Source organism: Ostrea edulis, chromosome 2 (genome assembly GCF_947568905.1).
Source record: "Ostrea edulis chromosome 2, xbOstEdul1.1, whole genome shotgun sequence".
Taxonomy (NCBI): domain Eukaryota; kingdom Metazoa; phylum Mollusca; class Bivalvia; order Ostreida; family Ostreidae; genus Ostrea; species Ostrea edulis.
In genome coordinates, this window is record NC_079165.1 from 10,644,604 (window position 1) to 10,662,782 (window position 18,179).

An 18,179-nucleotide genomic window follows, 5' to 3' on the forward strand; every position below is an offset into this window, starting at 1 on the left:
AGTGACTAAATAATGACTGGTTTTAGATAAATGTCTAAATAATAACTAGTTTGAAGAACTATGTCTAAATAATGATTAGTTTGTACAAACGTATCTAAATGATGGCCAGTTTTTAGAAAAGTATCTAAATATTGAACGGTTTGTATAAAAGTATCTAAATATTGAACGGTTTGTATAAAAGTATCTAAATAATGACCAGTTTGCAGAAAAGTGTCTAAATAGTGACTAGTTTTTAGAAAAGTATCTAAAAAATGGCCGATTTGTAGAAGTGTCTAAATAATGACCAGTTTGTACAGAAGTGTCTAAATAATGGCCAGTTTGTAGAAAAATTTCTAAATGACCAGATTGTAGAAAAGTGTTTAAATAGTGACTAGATTGCAGAAAATGTCAAATTAATGACTAGTTTGTATGAAAGTGTCTAAATATTAATTAGTTTGTACAAACGTATCTAAATGATGGCCAGTTTTTAGAAAATTGTCAAAATAATGACCAGTTTGTAGAAAAGTTTTTAAATAATGACTAGTTTGTAGAAAAGTATCCAAATGATGACCAGTTTATAGAAAAGTGTCAAAATAATTATTAGTTTGTAGAAAAGTGTCTAAATATTGAACGGTTTGTATAAAAGTGTCTAAATAGTGACTAGTTTAGAAAATTGTCAAAATAATGACCAGTTTGTAGAAAAGTTTTTAAATAATGACTAGTTTGTAGAAAAGTATCCAAATGATGACCAGTTTATAGAAAAGTGTCAAAATAATTATTAGTTTGTAGAAAAGTGTCTAAATATTGACCAGTTTGTATAAAAGTGTCTAAATAGTAACTTGTTTTTAGAAAATTGTCAAAATAATGACCAGTTTATAAAAAAGTGTCTAAATAATGACAAGTTCTTGGAAAAGTGTTTAAATAATGATTAGTTTGTAGAAAAGTGTCTAACTAATGACTAGTTTGCCGATAAATGGCTAAATAATGACTAGTTTAAAGAAATTTGTCTAAATACTGATTAGTTTGTTGAAAAATGTCTAAATAATGACTAGTTTGTAAACAAGTGTCTAAATAATGATTAGTTTGTAGAAAAGTGTCTAAATAATGATTAGATTTTTAGAAAAGTGTCTGAATGAGGACCAGTTTGTGTAAAAGTGCCTGAACATGAATTGCCACATCAGTTGACACATCAATTTGTATAGTTGAGTTATGGAAGCTTTTAGATAAAAAAAAATTATATAAATTCCATAAACATTTCAAAACACACTTGCCAATCTATTGAATAACGTAGTTTTGTTACCAATTATAGGAATTGTGCGAATTTAGTTGGAAAACTGCATTAAGAGTTTGAGGAAAATATATTCAAAAATATGTATCAACACAGTCTTTTGATTCATTTAAAAAATAAATTGATATCTTTTATCTAACAATAAACTAATGAAAATGAAGTTTTATCTTGTGTACAAATGTTGGAGTGTTCAAAAAGGAAAGATAAATGAAGTTATCTCAGTTGTGTGGTTCTGACTTCACAAATTGTATAAATGATACTTACTTTGTAATTTCATTGTATTTTAATCTTGGTAATTTTTAATTAAAATATTCTGAGAATTGTAGAATCATTGCACCATATGACAATTTATAGGCGTTACCTTATCACAAGAAACTGTTTGGCATTTCTAAAATTAACTGTATAAAGGAAATTTGATCTGGTCCATCCTAACTGATTTAAATGATACAAGATGAAAAGTATAAAAATTCACAGAATGGTTCAGGAAGAGCTTCCTGAAACACATTTTATCCTGTTATAAATTTTTGTGGGTTTTTCAAAGAAATAGCTACATACTTCTCCATAAAACTCTATAGTTTTAAAATTGTCATTCATTTGCCTTCTTGGTTTATTCTTTCTCAGTAACCACTTATACATGTTCAAATATGAAAAAATGAAAATAATAGAGTATGCAATGGTAAAGTTATACAGATACACAGAGTGTGTGGTAAACCTCACACTACCTATCATTGCAGACCTGCATGTGATAGAAGTGAAATGCATATAATATACAGATACACAGAGTGTGTGGTAAACCTCACACTACCTATCATTGCAGACCTGCATGTGATAGAAGTGAAGATACACAGAGTGTGTGGTAAACCTCACACTACCTATCATTGCAGACCTGCATGTGATAGAAGTGAAGATACACAGAGTGTGTGGTAAACCTCACACTACCTATCATTGCAGACCTGCATGTGATAGAAGTGAAGATACACAGAGTGTGTGGTAAACCTCACACTACCTATCATTGCAGACCTGTGATAGAAGTGAAGATACACAGAGTGTGTGGTAAACCTCACACTACCTATCATTGCAGACCTGCATGTGATAGAAGTGAAGATACACAGAGTGTGTGGTAAACCTCACACTACCTATCATTGCAGACCTGCATGTGATAGAAGTGAAGATACACAGAGTGTGTGGTAAACCTCACACTACCTATCATTGCAGACCTGCATGTGATAGAAGTGAAGATACACAGAGTGTGTGGTAAACCTCACACTACCTATCATTGCAGACCTGCATGTGATAGAAGTGAAATGCATATAGTTTTTCTCTTGTTATACACTTCGTCTTTTATGAATGTTTTTATTGGAATTGATTTGAACCTACAAGTTAATGGGGAGAAAAATTGTTGTAATTGTGGGAATAATGGGACAGTATATTGCGTTTGAAATGTTTTAATGCAGTAGTACACCCTTGACATGACTTTCATTAATTTCAAACAGAAGAGCTTCCCAAAAGCGAAGAGGAAGCCCAGTCCTTGCCCGAGGTCAAGGACACACTTGATAGATTGGAGGGTCAAGATGTTGAGGCCACTGAAAAAGTGGCCCCTGAAAAATCTGAAATTACACCAGTTGAATCCACAAGAAGTGACGACGTCACTTCTGAGACGGAGGAAGTTTCTTTCGAGATTGTGACTGCGGAGTCCACTCAGATTACTCCGCTGGAAATCACAGTTCAGACTGAGTCAGCTCATCCTGAAAAGACAGAAGTCCCTCTCAAGGCAGCAGTTCCAGAGGTCTCTGAGGTCATCACCAAGGAGACTGAGGAGTTGATCAGTGAGGATACGGATGAGGACAGATCTAGAGAGGAAGTTGTTACAAAGGAACTGCTCAAGCCAGAGGAGGAACTAACTGTATCACAGATTGTTCCTGAAAGGGAAGTGGATGAAAGTTTTGATGAAAAGGATGAAGCTGCACCTGAGATCCCCAAAGGGGAAGCACCAGTTTTTACTACAAATCTGGAAAAATTGGTTGTACTGGAAGGAAAGCCTGTCCAGTTCCGATGTGTTGTCACTGGAATCCCAAGACCAGACATTGTGTGGTTATTGGATGATGCAGTGATAGAAGACTCCACTACATACCAGGTATTGTAATCCTTGTCTACGTTTAAATGTATGACAGTGGTAACACGCAAAGAAAGGAACCTACCACACGCTCGCAGTCCTGATCAGTCTACACCACATTACACACACAAAGCGCCACCTACCACACGCTCTCAGTCGTGATCAGTCTACACCGCAGTACACACACAAAGTGCCACCTACCACACGCTCGCAGTCATGATCAATCTACACCACATTACACACACAAAGCGCCACCTACCACACGCTCGCAGTCATGATCAATCTACACCACATTACACACAAAAAATGCCACCTACCACACGCTCGCAGCCGTGATCAGTCTACACCACATTACACACACAAAGCGCCACCTACCACACGCTCTCAGTCGTGATCAGTCTACACCACAGTACACACACAAAGCGCCACCTACCACACGCTCGCAACCATGATCAGTCTACACCGCAGTACACACACAAAGCACCACCTACCACACGCTCTCAGTCGTGATCAGTCTACACCACATTACACACAAAGCGCCACCTACCACACGCTCGCAGTCATGATCAGTCTACACCACAGTACACACACAAAGCACCACCTACCACACGCTCGCAGTCATGATCAGTCTACACCACAGTACACACACAAAGCACCACCTACCACACGCTCGCAGTCGTGATCAATCTAGACCAGAGTACACACACAAAGCACTAGTGACTAAACACTCGCAGCCGTGATCAGTCTACACCAGAGTACACACACAAAGCACCACCTATCACACGCTCGCAGTCGTGATCAGTCTACACCTCATTATACACACAAAGCACTATTGACTAAACACTCGCAGCCGTGATCAGTCTACACCACAGTACACACTCAAAGCACCCATCTTTTGACTTAACATATTACTTATAATTGTTCAGTATCTCAAAAGTGAATACAAACAATCATTGAAATATATTACTTAATTAAACTAATGCTAAATGGTACTTTTCTTGGTATGTGCGCAAGTATGACACAATGCTGAGCTTGTGTATGTTGTCGCACTAGACATTATATGTGTATATTGTTACTGTACATAAGTTAATTCTATAAGGGGTCATCTATTTGTGGAATCTCATTTCATGCTCGTAGATTGTGTAATGAAATATAGAGGGTCATGTATCATTTGCTGTGATTTCAGACCGAGTACACATCGGATGGAACTTGTACTTTGACTATTGACAAGACCGTTAAAGAAGATGAAGGCGAATACGTTTGCCAGGCCACAAATCAGGAGGGTACTGCGTCAACTATGACTGAGCTTACTCTAACAGGTAAGCGTCTGGACAATCCAGTAGTTGTTCTCTTGATTTCTTTATGATGAAAATGCTTGTAATGGTAATTGTAAACCAATTTCCTTTCGTCACGTTGTAAGTTTCCGAAATCAATGAGAGTATTGCACTCTTGGATGAATTTAAAAGTTTTGAAGCATTGTGCTTTCAATTTTGTGATTATTGAACATGCCCTAAACCAAAATATTCATTGTATGTGTTTTATTGTGAAAGAAAGTTGGGTTTACAATGTACAATGAGTTCTAGTTTTGAATTATATTTCCCATGTCTTAATTGGGAAAGCATTCTTTATGTTGATTATTCACATCATCTGCTTTCTCTCCACTCTTACTTGTAAAGAATATATTTCTCTTTCTTCTGCAAGATATACTAGATATTTTTTCTGCCTTGTATTTTCCCGAAGTCTGGACTCTGACGAACTGACTTTATGTGCATGTGTGATTCATTGCTGTCAGAGAATCTTGGACATTCCTTCTAAAAATTTGAAATTTCGTATTTAAGGTATCACATTATGATGGTGACATGATATTTTTAATCATAAATAGGGGGTCATTAATTTGCTTCATAACACAAATTAATGCTTCAATAATTTTCTCTATTGTTATATTAAAATATTACTGTAATCCAAAATGTAATGCCTCAATAGCAATGGTTCCTCTGTGGAATGACTTTTTAATATATTTGAAAAAAAGGTGCTTGATTATTAGTTTTTACATAAAATTATTGTATACTACCAGGATTGTGTCTTATCTAGATGTGTTGATGCATTATGATAACAATTTCAGCATAATATACCTCTCCCTTTCCACCCCCCCCCCCCCTCCCTTCATATGAAGGTTTGGGTGTAAAAGATTTACCTTGTCCTTTTCTCTATGTGTGACTGCTCCAAATCATTTGAAATAATTCATTTGCCTGAATATTTACTTTGTGATGGAGAGGTATTGGAAGCTTGCAGTAGGCACAAAGATTATGTAGGACCAGACATTATGTCAAGGTCATTTGTCAAATGTCAAGGTCTGTAAGAAATGTTAGTGATAAAAAGGTGGTGCAATATTGTCCTGAGGCGTGGGTCATTAGACCAAGTCAAGGTCACTTTGACAACTAACATTGTAATGGAGAGGCATTAGAAACTTATATTTGTCATAAAGGTGGCATGTGACCAGATTGGCATGACCTTGAACCATTGTTGGCCAAGGTCAGGGACACAGATAGAAAGCTTTTAAAAAAATTTGAGCTATAACTTTTAATTAATATGGAGAGAAAAACAAGCACATGCTTGGCACACATGTTGTTTTTAACTGAACATTGTGTCATGACCCATATGCAAGGTCATTTGAACAAAGTCAAGGATAAGTCCCACAGGAAATTTTCAACAGAAACAGAGAACTTTACTTTAAATGTAAGAGTCCTTGATGTTTGAAGGCAGTGCAGTATTTTGGTAGTTTAGAAACATGAACATACATGGAAATCAATGTAAATATGTTGAGGTGCAAATTTAAAGTAAATCTTGCTGAGAAACATTAAAAATAAATTTGCTGAGAAACATTTATCCAAAATTCACATTAAGGAAGAGGCCAATATGACAGAAGTTATTTTTAAACCATTTTTATCAGTGAATGTTAAAGTTAATTGTTGTCATCAGATGACATTGAAGAGGAGGAGGGCTATGAACAAATTCCTGACAGTAGGACCTGTGTGGTTGAAATCCCAAATGATCTTGATAAGAATTATTTCAACAAGACAGAGATACAGTTTGCATCTAGTGGAATTGAAACTAAGAAACTAGAAGAAGAATGGGTTATAATAGATGAGAGGGACGAAATTGAAGTCATGCCAGAAATGATAGCAGATACGAATGTCATTCCGGAACACTCTGATAAACAAATACTTGAGGTTGAAACAGTTGCAGAACAGAAAGATACACAACATCTTCAGAAGAGTGATCTAACATCTCCATTAGCTATTGTGGAAATTGGAACAGGTGAAATTGTTGACCAGAAAAACAAGTATGTGTTAGAGGGTAGAATCGAGGAGAACTGTCCATTGGATAACAAAATTTATGAAACAGTTGAGACCCCAGATTTTGAAGAAATGACCCAAAGTTTGAATGCAATTAACAGTGCTGTAATTGATGCCTCAGAAACAACATCACAGTTCATATTGCCTGTGCTCACTACAGACGAAAGTGATAAAGGACCTGTGGAAACAGTTGTACCAAAAACTCCTGTACAACCATTATCCCTCCTAGAGACTTCATCTCTTAAAGCAATAGAAGGACAAGGATTGACGTCTGCTGAGGGAACTAGAGATGAGGAGGAATTCCTGGAAGCAATAGAAGGACAAGGATTGACGTCTGCTGAGGGAACTAGAGATGAGGAGGAATTCCTGGATGCAATAGAAGGACAAGGATTGACGTCTGCTGAGGGAACTAGAGATGAGGAGGAATTCCTGGATGAAATAGAAGGACAAGGATTGACGTCTGCTGAGGGAACTAGAGATGAGGAGGAATTCCTGGATGAAATTGCCCCAGAAGTTGAAATCAAAAGAGTCCCCAAAACAGATCACAGCTATGAATTCATAGAGTTTCAGGGGGAGAGGAATGATAAGCAGAACATTGATGATGAAGAAAATGTTGTGAATATTAACATAGGTGTGATGCAGACACAAGATAAAATGTCAACAAAGACTGCAGTTCTCGACTCAGAGAAACAGACACAAGATGAGATGTCAACAAAGACTACAGTTCTCGACTCAGAGAAACAGACACAAGATGAGATGTCAACAAAGACTGCAGTTCTTGACTCAGAGAAAACAACTGAATGTCCTCAGCTGAATCTGGAAAACTTTACAGAATTCAGTTTTACTGCTGATGTTTCATCATCCACTTCATCCGAGACTCTGGGGAAAGATATCATTACAGATGTAAGTTTGGAAGTGTTAACTAATGCAGAAATGTCCTTCAATGCCAGTTTTGAGATAACTGATATTGATGAAAGCATTAGACAGCCTGATGTACAAACTGTATCTCTGTCAATTGAAAATGATTTAGCAGTTGATTCTGCTATTTTACCTGAGTTTGATAAAGAAAAGTCACATTATAATCAAAGAAAAGTGCAACCACAGGGGACACAACTCATGGAACAAGGAACACATGATCTGGTGGAAGGTAAACCGTGTCTTGAAAACCAGCTTAACATAGTGCATGAAGCACGGGAAGTTTCATTATGACAAATTGTTCATTAATGTATGAGTTTCTTTTCAGGAAATAATAGATATTATAATAACTATTCAGTTCTATTTATATTTTTGTTTTTAAAGGGTAATTAAAATGATCAGTGATAACTTTCGTACAGTCTGCACCACTGATAGTACTAATGAACATGTTTCAGTTTTCTCAGCGTATGATATTGTTAGTCAGTTACTGACATCTTCTAGATCAGAAAATTACTAATGTCTTTTGGTTATTATCTGATAGTTATAGACCTGAAATTCAGTACATATTGTCAATTTCATTCAAGAAGTCACCAAATAATCGTCTTAAAAATAGCAATAATTTAACTCCTATTGTAACACAGATAATATATGTACATTTGGTTATGCTTCTCGAACTGACATGAGTTGAACTTTGTAAACTTAAAAGGTAAACTGTGAGGTAATTTTATTATCAACTATCCATACAGTTGTGACTGATTCTCTCAATTTATTCATGTTTTCAATTTTCTTAATTATTTTAAATTTCCATTCTTCTAGATGAAACTACCTACAAACCAGAGGACATCACAGCAGACTTCCAAGTTCTCCTACAAGAAGAAGTTCAAGGTAAGTTTACAGCTGCTGATGTGTATCTGTTTAGCACAATGTATGTATATGATACACCGTTTATACTCTGTCCAGCCATGTACTGTTGTGAAGTACCCACTTTCCCAGAACACACTGCTAATATGTTTATCTAGACAAACACAGAGAGTCACATGTTCCCTTTCTCATGTCATCCTGATTCTCTTGTTGAAGTATCCATAAACATTTGTATTTATTCAATTCAAACAGAGCTTAAGATAATGTAAATCAGAGTACTGTAAATCGGGAAATTTTTGCGTTGAATCCTTTCTGTAAAACTGAATGAAAATGCTGTAGATTTATATTATATATCAAAAGTTTGTGTATCAGCTTTGTTGCTAGAGGGCACAAATATTTCAGTAGAATTTAATATTCTGGGTAAAAAAATGTTTTTGCACCTGTGAAATTGCAAGCGAATATTGTCAACAGCAAAAATAACCAGATTTATGGTATGAACATAGTGTAACAAGTTTACATGTGACTACACAGGAAGACACTCTCTGATTACAACAGAGAATAGATATCATTTCATTTGGAAATCCTTTATTCAGATGCTGAAAAAGAGAAAGTTAAACCCTTTGAATCACTAGGCATTTCAGCCCAAACCTCACAGGTTTCTGACATTTTATCTCAAACTTCTCAATCTATATCAAATATCCAGATGGATGAAGTAGATAATGTTCTAGATGAGTTTATTAAGAATCAGGTAAGACAAACATTAAGTGAAGACGAAATGGCAGATTCTGATCAGAAAAAAACTCATCAGATGCAAGTCACCTACATGGAAAAAATCGAATTATCTGAGGAAGATGCTCCAGCAATGTTAGATAATGATGCTGTAAAAATATCAGAGATTGCAGAAGAAATAGTAATTGAGGACAGAAAGGAAATCAGAAAATCAAAATTAAAAGAAACAGAAGACAAACTTGAACAAATACACCTAGAAACAGCAATTGTTGCTGAGGAGACGGTGAGGGAAGAAGTCTCCATTGAAGCAGTGTCTAAAGAGCAACCCGAAATTGAAATGGTTGTGGAAATCCCAGAGGAGAAACCCTCTGCGGAAGTCAAAGCAGAACTGGGTGTAGACGAAACCCCGGAAGAGGTGAAGGAGGAAGTCGAGGCGGAGTTTGCTCCCTCCGACAAGGCAGCAGAGGAAGTGGGTGTTGAAATCGCACCTGAGGAAGCTGCCGAGTTGGCCGAGACCGAAATCACTGAGGAACTGAAACCTACTGAAACACCCAAAGAGACCGTGGGTGTAGAAATCACCTCTGCTGAAACAGTGGAGTCACTGGAAGAGAAACCCACTGTTGAAATCCCGGCCAAAGAACAAGCGGCTGTAAAAATCGCTGTTGCTGCTGAGGAGACGGTGAGGGAAGAAGTCTCCATTGAAGCAGTGTCTAAAGAGCAACCCGAAATTGAAATGGTTGTGGAAATCCCAGAGGAGAAACCCTCTGCGGAAGTCAAAGCAGAACTGGGTGTGGACGAAACCCCGGAAGAGGTGAAGGAGGAAGTCGAGGCGGAGTTTGCTCCCTCCGACAAGGCAGCAGAGGAAGTGGGTGTTGAAATCGCACCTGAGGAAGCTGCCGAGTTGGCCGAGACCGAAATCACTGAGGAACTGAAACCTACTGAAACACCCAAAGAGACCGTGGGTGTAGAAATCACCGCTGCTGAAACAGTGGAAGAGAAACCCACTGTTGAAATCCCCGTCAAAGAACAAGCAGATGTACAAATCGCTGTTGCTGCTGAGGAGACGGTGAGGGAAGAAGTCTCCATTGAAGCAGTGTCTAAAGAGCAACCCGAAATTCAAATGGTTGTGGAAATCCCAGAGGAGAAACCCTCTGCGGAAGTCAAAGCAGAACTGGGTGTGGACGAAACCCCGGAAGAGGTGAAGGAGGAAGTCGAGGCGGAGTTTGCTCCCTCCGACAAGGCAGCAGAGGAAGTGGGTGTTGAAATCGCACTTGAGGAAGCTGCCGAGTTGGCCGAGACCGAAATCACTGAGGAACTGAAACCTACTGAAACACCCAAAGAGACCGTGGGTGTAGAAATCACCGCTGCTGAAACAGTGGAGTCAGTGGAAGAGAAACCCACTGTTGAAATCCCCATCAAAGAACAAGCGGCTGTACAAATCGCTGTTGCTGCTGAGGAGACGGTGAGGGAAGAAGTCTCCATTGAAGCAGTGTCTAAAGAGCAACCCGAAATTGAAATGGTTGTGGAAATCCCAGAGGAGAAACCCTCTGCGGAAGTCAAAGCAGAACTGGGTGTGGACGAAACCCCGGAAGAGGTGAAGGAGGAAGTCGAGGCGGAGTTTGCTCCCTCCGACAAGGCAGCAGAGGAAGTGGGTGTTGAAATCGCACCTGAGGAAGCTGCCGAGTTGGCCGAGACCGAAATCACTGAGGAACTGAAACCTACTGAAACACCCAAAGAGACCGTGGGTGTAGAAATCACCGCTGCTGAAACAGTGGAGTCAGTGGAAGAAAAACCCACTGTTGAAATCCCCGTCAAAGAACAAGCGGCTGTACAAATCGCTGTTGCTGCTGAGGAGACGGTGAGGGAAGAAGTCTCCATTGAAGCAGTGTCTAAAGAGCAACCCGAAATTGAAATGGTTGTGGAAATCCCAGAGGAGAAACCCTCTGCGGAAGTCAAAGCAGAACTGGGTGTGGACGAAACCCCGGAAGAGGTGAAGGAGGAAGTCGAGGCGGAGTTTGCTCCCTCCGACAAGGCAGCAGAGGAAGTGGGTGTTGAAATCGCACCTGAGGAAGCTGCCGAGTTGGCCGAGACCGAAATCACTGAGGAACTGAAACCTACTGAAACACCCAAAGAGACCGTGGGTGTAGAAATCACCGCTGCTGAAACAGTGGAGTCAGTGGAAGAAAAACCCACTGTTGAAATCCCCGTCAAAGAACAAGCGGCTGTACAAATCGCTGTTGCTGCTGAGGAGACGGTGAGGGAAGAAGTCTCCATTGAAGCAGTGTCTAAAGAGCAACCCGAAATTGAAATGGTTGTGGAAATCCCAGAGGAGAAACCCTCTGCGGAAGTCAAAGCAGAACTGGGTGTGGACGAAACCCCGGAAGAGGTGAAGGAGGAAGTCGAGGCGGAGTTTGCTCCCTCCGACAAGGCAGCAGAGGAAGTGGGTGTTGAAATCGCACCTGAGGAAGCTGCCGAGTTGGCCGAGACCGAAATCACTGAGGAACTGAAACCTACTGAAACACCCAAAGAGACCGTGGGTGTAGAAATCACCGCTGCTGAAACAGTGGAGTCACTGGAAGAAAAACTCACTGTTGAAATCCCCGTCAAAGAACAAGCGGCTGTACAAATCGCTGTTGCTGCTGAGGAAACGGTGAGGGAAGAAGTCTCCATTGAAGCAGTGTCTAAAGAGCAACCCGAAATTGAAATGGTTGTGGAAATCCCAGAGGAGAAACCCTCTGCGGAAGTCAAAGCAGAACTGGGTGTGGACGAAACCCCGGAAGAGGTGAAGGAGGAAGTCGAGGCGGAGTTTGCTCCCTCCGACAAGGCAGCAGAGGAAGTGGGTGTTGAAATCGCACCTGAGGAAGCTGCCGAGTTGGCCGAGACCAAAATCACTGAGGAACTGAAACCTACTGAAACACCCAAAGAGACCGTGGGTGTAGAAATCACCGCTGCTGAAACAGTGGAGTCAGTGGAAGAAAAACCCACTGTTGAAATCCCCATCAAAGAACAAGCGGCTGTACAAATCGCTGTTGCTGCTGAGGAGACGGTGAGGGAAGAAGTCTCCATTGAAGCAGTGTCTAAAGAGCAACCCGAAATTGAAATGGTTGTGGAAATCCCAGAGGAGAAACCCTCTGCGGAAGTCAAAGCAGAACTGGGTGTGGACGAAACCCCGGAAGAGGTGAAGGAGGAAGTCGAGGCGGAGTTTGCTCCCTCCGACAAGGCAGCAGAGGAAGTGGGTGTTGAAATCGCACCTGAGGAAGCTGCCGAGTTGGCCGAGACCGAAATCACTGAGGAACTGAAACCTACTGAAACACCCAAAGAGACCGTGGGTGTAGAAATCACCTCTGCTGAAACAGTGGAGTCAGTGGAAGAAAAACCCACTGTTGAAATCCCCGTCAAAGAACAAGCGGCTGTACAAATCGCTGTTGCTGCTGAGGAGACGGTGAGGGAAGAAGTCTCCATTGAAGCAGTGTCTAAAGAGCAACCCGAAATTGAAATAGTTGTGAAAATCCCAGAGGAGAAACCCTCTGCGGAAGTCAAAGCAGAACTGGGTGTGGACGAAACCCCGGAAGAGGTGAAGGAGGAAGTCGAGGCGGAGTTTGCTCCCTCCGACAAGGCAGCAGAGGAAGTGGGTGTTGAAATCGCACCTGAGGAAGCTGCCGAGTTGGCCGAGACCAAAATCACTGAGGAACTGAAACCTACTGAAACACCCAAAGAGACCGTGGGTGTAGAAATCACCTCTGCTGAAACAGTGGAGTCAGTGGAAGAAAAACCCACTGTTGAAATCCCCGTCAAAGAACAAGCGGCTGTACAAATCGCTGTTGCTGCTGAGGAGACGGTGAGGGAAGAAGTCTCCATTGAAGCAGTGTCTAAAGAGCAACCCGAAATTGAAATGGTTGTGGAAATCCCAGAGGAGAAACCCTCTGCGGAAGTCAAAGCAGAACTGGGTGTGGACGAAACCCCGGAAGAGGTGAAGGAGGAAGTCGAGGCGGAGTTTGCTCCCTCCGACAAGGCAGCAGAGGAAGTGGGTGTTGAAATCGCACCTGAGGAAGCTGCCGAGTTGGCCGAGACCGAAATCACTGAGGAACTGAAACCTACTGAAACACCCAAAGAGACCGTGGGTGTAGAAATCACCTCTGCTGAAACAGTGCAGTCAGTGGAAGAAAAACCCACTGTTGAAATCCCCGTCAAAGAACAAGCGGCTGTACAAATCGCTGTTGCTGCTGAGGAGACGGTGAGGGAAGAAGTCTCCATTGAAGCAGTGTCTAAAGAGCAACCCGAAATTGAAATAGTTGTGAAAATCCCAGAGGAGAAACCCTCTGCGGAAGTCAAAGCAGAACTGGGTGTGGACGAAACCCCGGAAGAGGTGAAGGAGGAAGTCGAGGCGGAGTTTGCTCCCTCCGACGAGGCAGCAGAGGAAGTGGGTGTTGAAATCGCACCTGAGGAATTTGCCGAGTTGGCCGAGACCGAAATCACTGAGGAACTGAAACCTACTGAAACACCCAAAGAGACCGTGGGTGTAGAAATCACCGCTGCTGAAACAGTGGAGTCACTGGAAGAGAAACCCACTGTTGAAATCCCCGTCAAAGAACAAGCGGCTGTACAAATCGCTGTTGCTGCTGAGGAGACGGTGAGGGAAGAAGTCTCCATTGAAGCAGTGTCTAAAGAGCAACCCGAAATTGAAATGGTTGTGGAAATCCCAGAGGAGAAACCCTCTGCGGAAGTCAAAGCAGAACTGGGTGTGGACGAAACCCCGGAAGAGGTGAAGGAGGAAGTCGAGGCGGAGTTTGCTCCCTCCGACGAGGCAGCAGAGGAAGTGGGTGTTGAAATCGCACCTGAGGAAGCTGCCGAGTTGGCCGAGACCGAAATCACTGAGGAACTGAAACCTACTGAAACACCCAAAGAGACCGTGGGTGTAGAAATCACCGCTGCTGAAACAGTGGAGTCACTGGAAGAAAAACTCACTGTTGAAATCCCCGTCAAAGAACAAGCGGCTGTACAAATCGCTGTTGCTGCTGAGGAAACGGTGAGGGAAGAAGTCTCCATTGAAGCAGTGTCTAAAGAGCAACCCGAAATTGAAATGGTTGTGGAAATCCCAGAGGAGAAACCCTCTGCGGAAGTCAAAGCAGAACTGGGTGTGGACGAAACCCCGGAAGAGGTGAAGGAGGAAGTCGAGGCGGAGTTTGCTCCCTCCGACAAGGCAGCAGAGGAAGTGGGTGTTGAAATCGCACCTGAGGAAGCTGCCGAGTTGGCCGAGACCGAAATCACTGAGGAACTGAAACCTACTGAAACACCCAAAGAGACCGTGGGTGTAGAAATCACCTCTGCTGAAACAGTGGAGTCAGTGGAAGAAAAACCCACTGTTGAAATCCCCGTCAAAGAACAAGCGGCTGTACAAATCGCTGTTGCTGCTGAGGAGACGGTGAGGGAAGAAGTCTCCATTGAAGCAGTGTCTAAAGAGCAACCCGAAATTGAAATGGTTGTGAAAATCCCAGAGGAGAAACCCTCTGCGGAAGTCAAAGCAGAACTGGGTGTGGACGAAACCCCGGAAGAGGTGAAGGAGGAAGTCGAGGCGGAGTTTGCTCCCTCCGACGAGGCAGCAGAGGAAGTGGGTGTTGAAATCGCACCTGAGGAAGCTGCCGAGTTGGCCGAGACCGAAATCACTGAGGAACTGAAACCTACTGAAACACCCAAAGAGACCGTGGGTGTAGAAATCACCGCTGCTGAAACAGTGGAGTCACTGGAAGAAAAACTCACTGTTGAAATCCCCGTCAAAGAACAAGCGGCTGTACAAATCGCTGTTGCTGCTGAGGAAACGGTGAGGGAAGAAGTCTCCATTGAAGCAGTGTCTAAAGAGCAACCCGAAATTGAAATGGTTGTGGAAATCCCAGAGGAGAAACCCTCTGCGGAAGTCAAAGCAGAACTGGGTGTGGACGAAACCCCGGAAGAGGTGAAGGAGGAAGTCGAGGCGGAGTTTGCTCCCTCCGACAAGGCAGCAGAGGAAGTGGGTGTTGAAATCGCACCTGAGGAGGCTGCCGAGTTGGCCGAGACCGAAATCACTGAGGAACTGAAACCTACTGAAACACCCAAAGAGACCGTGGGTGTAGAAATCACCGCTGCTAAAACAGTGGAGTCAGTGGAAGAAAAACCCACTGTTGAAATCCCCGTTAAAGAACAAGCGGCTGTACAAATCGCTGTTGCTGCTGAGGAGACGGTGAGGGAAGAAGTCTCCATTGAAGCAGTGTCTAAAGAGCAACCTGAAATTGAAATGGTTGTGGAAATCCCAGAGGAGAAACCCTCTGCGGAAGTCAAAGCAGAACTGGGTGTGGACGAAACCCCGGAAGAGGTGAAGGAGGAAGTCGAGGCGGAGTTTGCTCCCTCCGACAAGGCAGCAGAGGAAGTGGGTGTTGAAATCGCACCTGAGGAAGCTGCCGAGTTGGCCGAGACCGAAATCACTGAGGAACTGAAACCTACTGAAACACCCAAAGAGACCGTGGGTGTAGAAATCACCTCTGCTGAAACAGTGCAGTCAGTGGAAGAAAAACCCACTGTTGAAATCCCCGTCAAAGAACAAGCGGCTGTACAAATCGCTGTTGCTGCTGAGGAGACGGTGAGGGAAGAAGTCTCCATTGAAGCAGTGTCTAAAGAGCAACCCGAAATTGAAATAGTTGTGAAAATCCCAGAGGAGAAACCCTCTGCGGAAGTCAAAGCAGAACTGGGTGTGGACGAAACCCCGGAAGAGGTGAAGGAGGAAGTCGAGGCGGAGTTTGCTCCCTCCGACGAGGCAGCAGAGGAAGTGGGTGTTGAAATCGCACCTGAGGAATCTGCCGAGTTGGCCGAGACCGAAATCACTGAGGAACTGAAACCTACTGAAACACCCAAAGAGACCGTGGGTGTAGAAATCACCGCTGCTGAAACAGTGGAGTCACTGGAAGAGAAACCCACTGTTGAAATCCCCGTCAAAGAACAAGCGGCTGTACAAATCGCTGTTGCTGCTGAGGAGACGGTGAGGGAAGAAGTCTCCATTGAAGCAGTGTCTAAAGAGCAACCCGAAATTGAAATGGTTGTGGAAATCCCAGAGGAGAAACCCTCTGCGGAAGTCAAAGCAGAACTGGGTGTGGACGAAACCCCGGAAGAGGTGAAGGAGGAAGTCGAGGCGGAGTTTGCTCCCTCCGACGAGGCAGCAGAGGAAGTGGGTGTTGAAATCGCACCTGAGGAAGCTGCCGAGTTGGCCGAGACCGAAATCACTGAGGAACTGAAACCTACTGAAACACCCAAAGAGACCGTGGGTGTAGAAATCACCGCTGCTGAAACAGTGGAGTCACTGGAAGAAAAACTCACTGTTGAAATCCCCGTCAAAGAACAAGCGGCTGTACAAATCGCTGTTGCTGCTGAGGAAACGGTGAGGGAAGAAGTCTCCATTGAAGCAGTGTCTAAAGAGCAACCCGAAATTGAAATGGTTGTGGAAATCCCAGAGGAGAAACCCTCTGCGGAAGTCAAAGCAGAACTGGGTGTGGACGAAACCCCGGAAGAGGTGAAGGAGGAAGTCGAGGCGGAGTTTGCTCCCTCCAACAAGGCAGCAGAGGAAGTGGGTGTTGAAATCGCACCTGAGGAAGCTGCCGAGTTGGCCGAGACCGAAATCACTGAGGAACTGAAACCTACTGAAACACCCAAAGAGACCGTGGGTGTAGAAATCACCTCTGCTGAAACAGTGGAGTCAGTGGAAGAAAAACCCACTGTTGAAATCCCCGTCAAAGAACAAGCGGCTGTACAAATCGCTGTTGCTGCTGAGGAGACGGTGAGGGAAGAAGTCTCCATTGAAGCAGTGTCTAAAGAGCAACCCGAAATTGAAATGGTTGTGAAAATCCCAGAGGAGAAACCCTCTGCGGAAGTCAAAGCAGAACTGGGTGTGGACGAAACCCCGGAAGAGGTGAAGGAGGAAGTCGAGGCGGAGTTTGCTCCCTCCGACAAGGAAGCAGAGGAAGTGGGTGTTGAAATCGCACCTGAGGAAGCTGCCGAGTTGGCCGAGACCGAAATCACTGAGGAACTGAAACCTACTGAAACACCCAAAGAGACCGTGGGTGTAGAAATCACCGCTGCTGAAACAGTGGAGTCAGTGGAAGAGAAACCCACTGTTGAAATCCCCGTCAAAGAACAAGCGGCTGTACAAATCGCTGTTGCTGCTGAGGAGACGGTGAGGGAAGAAGTCTCCATTGAAGCAGTGTCTAAAGAGCAACCCGAAATTGAAATGGTTGTGGAAATCCCAGAGGAGAAACCCTCTGCGGAAGTCAAAGCAGAACTGGGTGTGGACGAAACCCCGGAAGAGGTGAAGGAGGAAGTCGAGGCGGAGTTTGCTCCCTCCGACAAGGCAGCAGAGGAAGTGGGTGTTGAAATCGCACCTGAGGAAGCTGCCGAGTTGGCCGAGACCGAAATCACTGAGGAACTGAAACCTACTGAAACACCCAAAGAGACCGTGGGTGTAGAAATCACCTCTGCTGAAACAGTGGAGTCAGTGGAAGAAAAACCCACTGTTGAAATCCCCGTCAAAGAACAAGCGGCTGTACAAATCGCTGTTGCTGCTGAGGAGACGGTGAGGGAAGAAGTCTCCATTGAAGCAGTGTCTAAAGAGCAACCCGAAATTGAAATAGTTGTGAAAATCCCAGAGGAGAAACCCTCTGCGGAAGTCAAAGCAGAACTGGGTGTGGACGAAACCCCGGAAGAGGTGAAGGAGGAAGTCGAGGCGGAGTTTGCTCCCTCCGACAAGGCAGCAGAGGAAGTGGGTGTTGAAATCGCACCTGAGGAAGCTGCCGAGTTGGCCGAGACCAAAATCACTGAGGAACTGAAACCTACTGAAACACCCAAAGAGACCGTGGGTGTAGAAATCACCTCTGCTGAAACAGTGGAGTCAGTGGAAGAAAAACCCACTGTTGAAATCCCC

General features: G+C 43.4%; 1 protein-coding gene across 2 annotated transcripts in view; it reads left to right on the forward strand.

Annotated features, from left to right (window-relative positions):
* LOC125678963 (titin-like) overlaps positions 1–18,179 on the forward strand; it is a 294,828-nt gene that overhangs the window by 107,863 nt on the left and 168,786 nt on the right. For both annotated transcript variants that reach the window (XM_056156077.1, XM_056156078.1), the window contains 3 exons: positions 2,761–3,401; positions 4,567–4,699; positions 8,468–8,536. In XM_056156077.1, the coding sequence (XP_056012052.1) occupies positions 2,761–3,401; positions 4,567–4,699; positions 8,468–8,536 (843 nt within the window). The remainder of the gene's footprint in view (positions 1–2,760; positions 3,402–4,566; positions 4,700–8,467; positions 8,537–18,179) is intronic.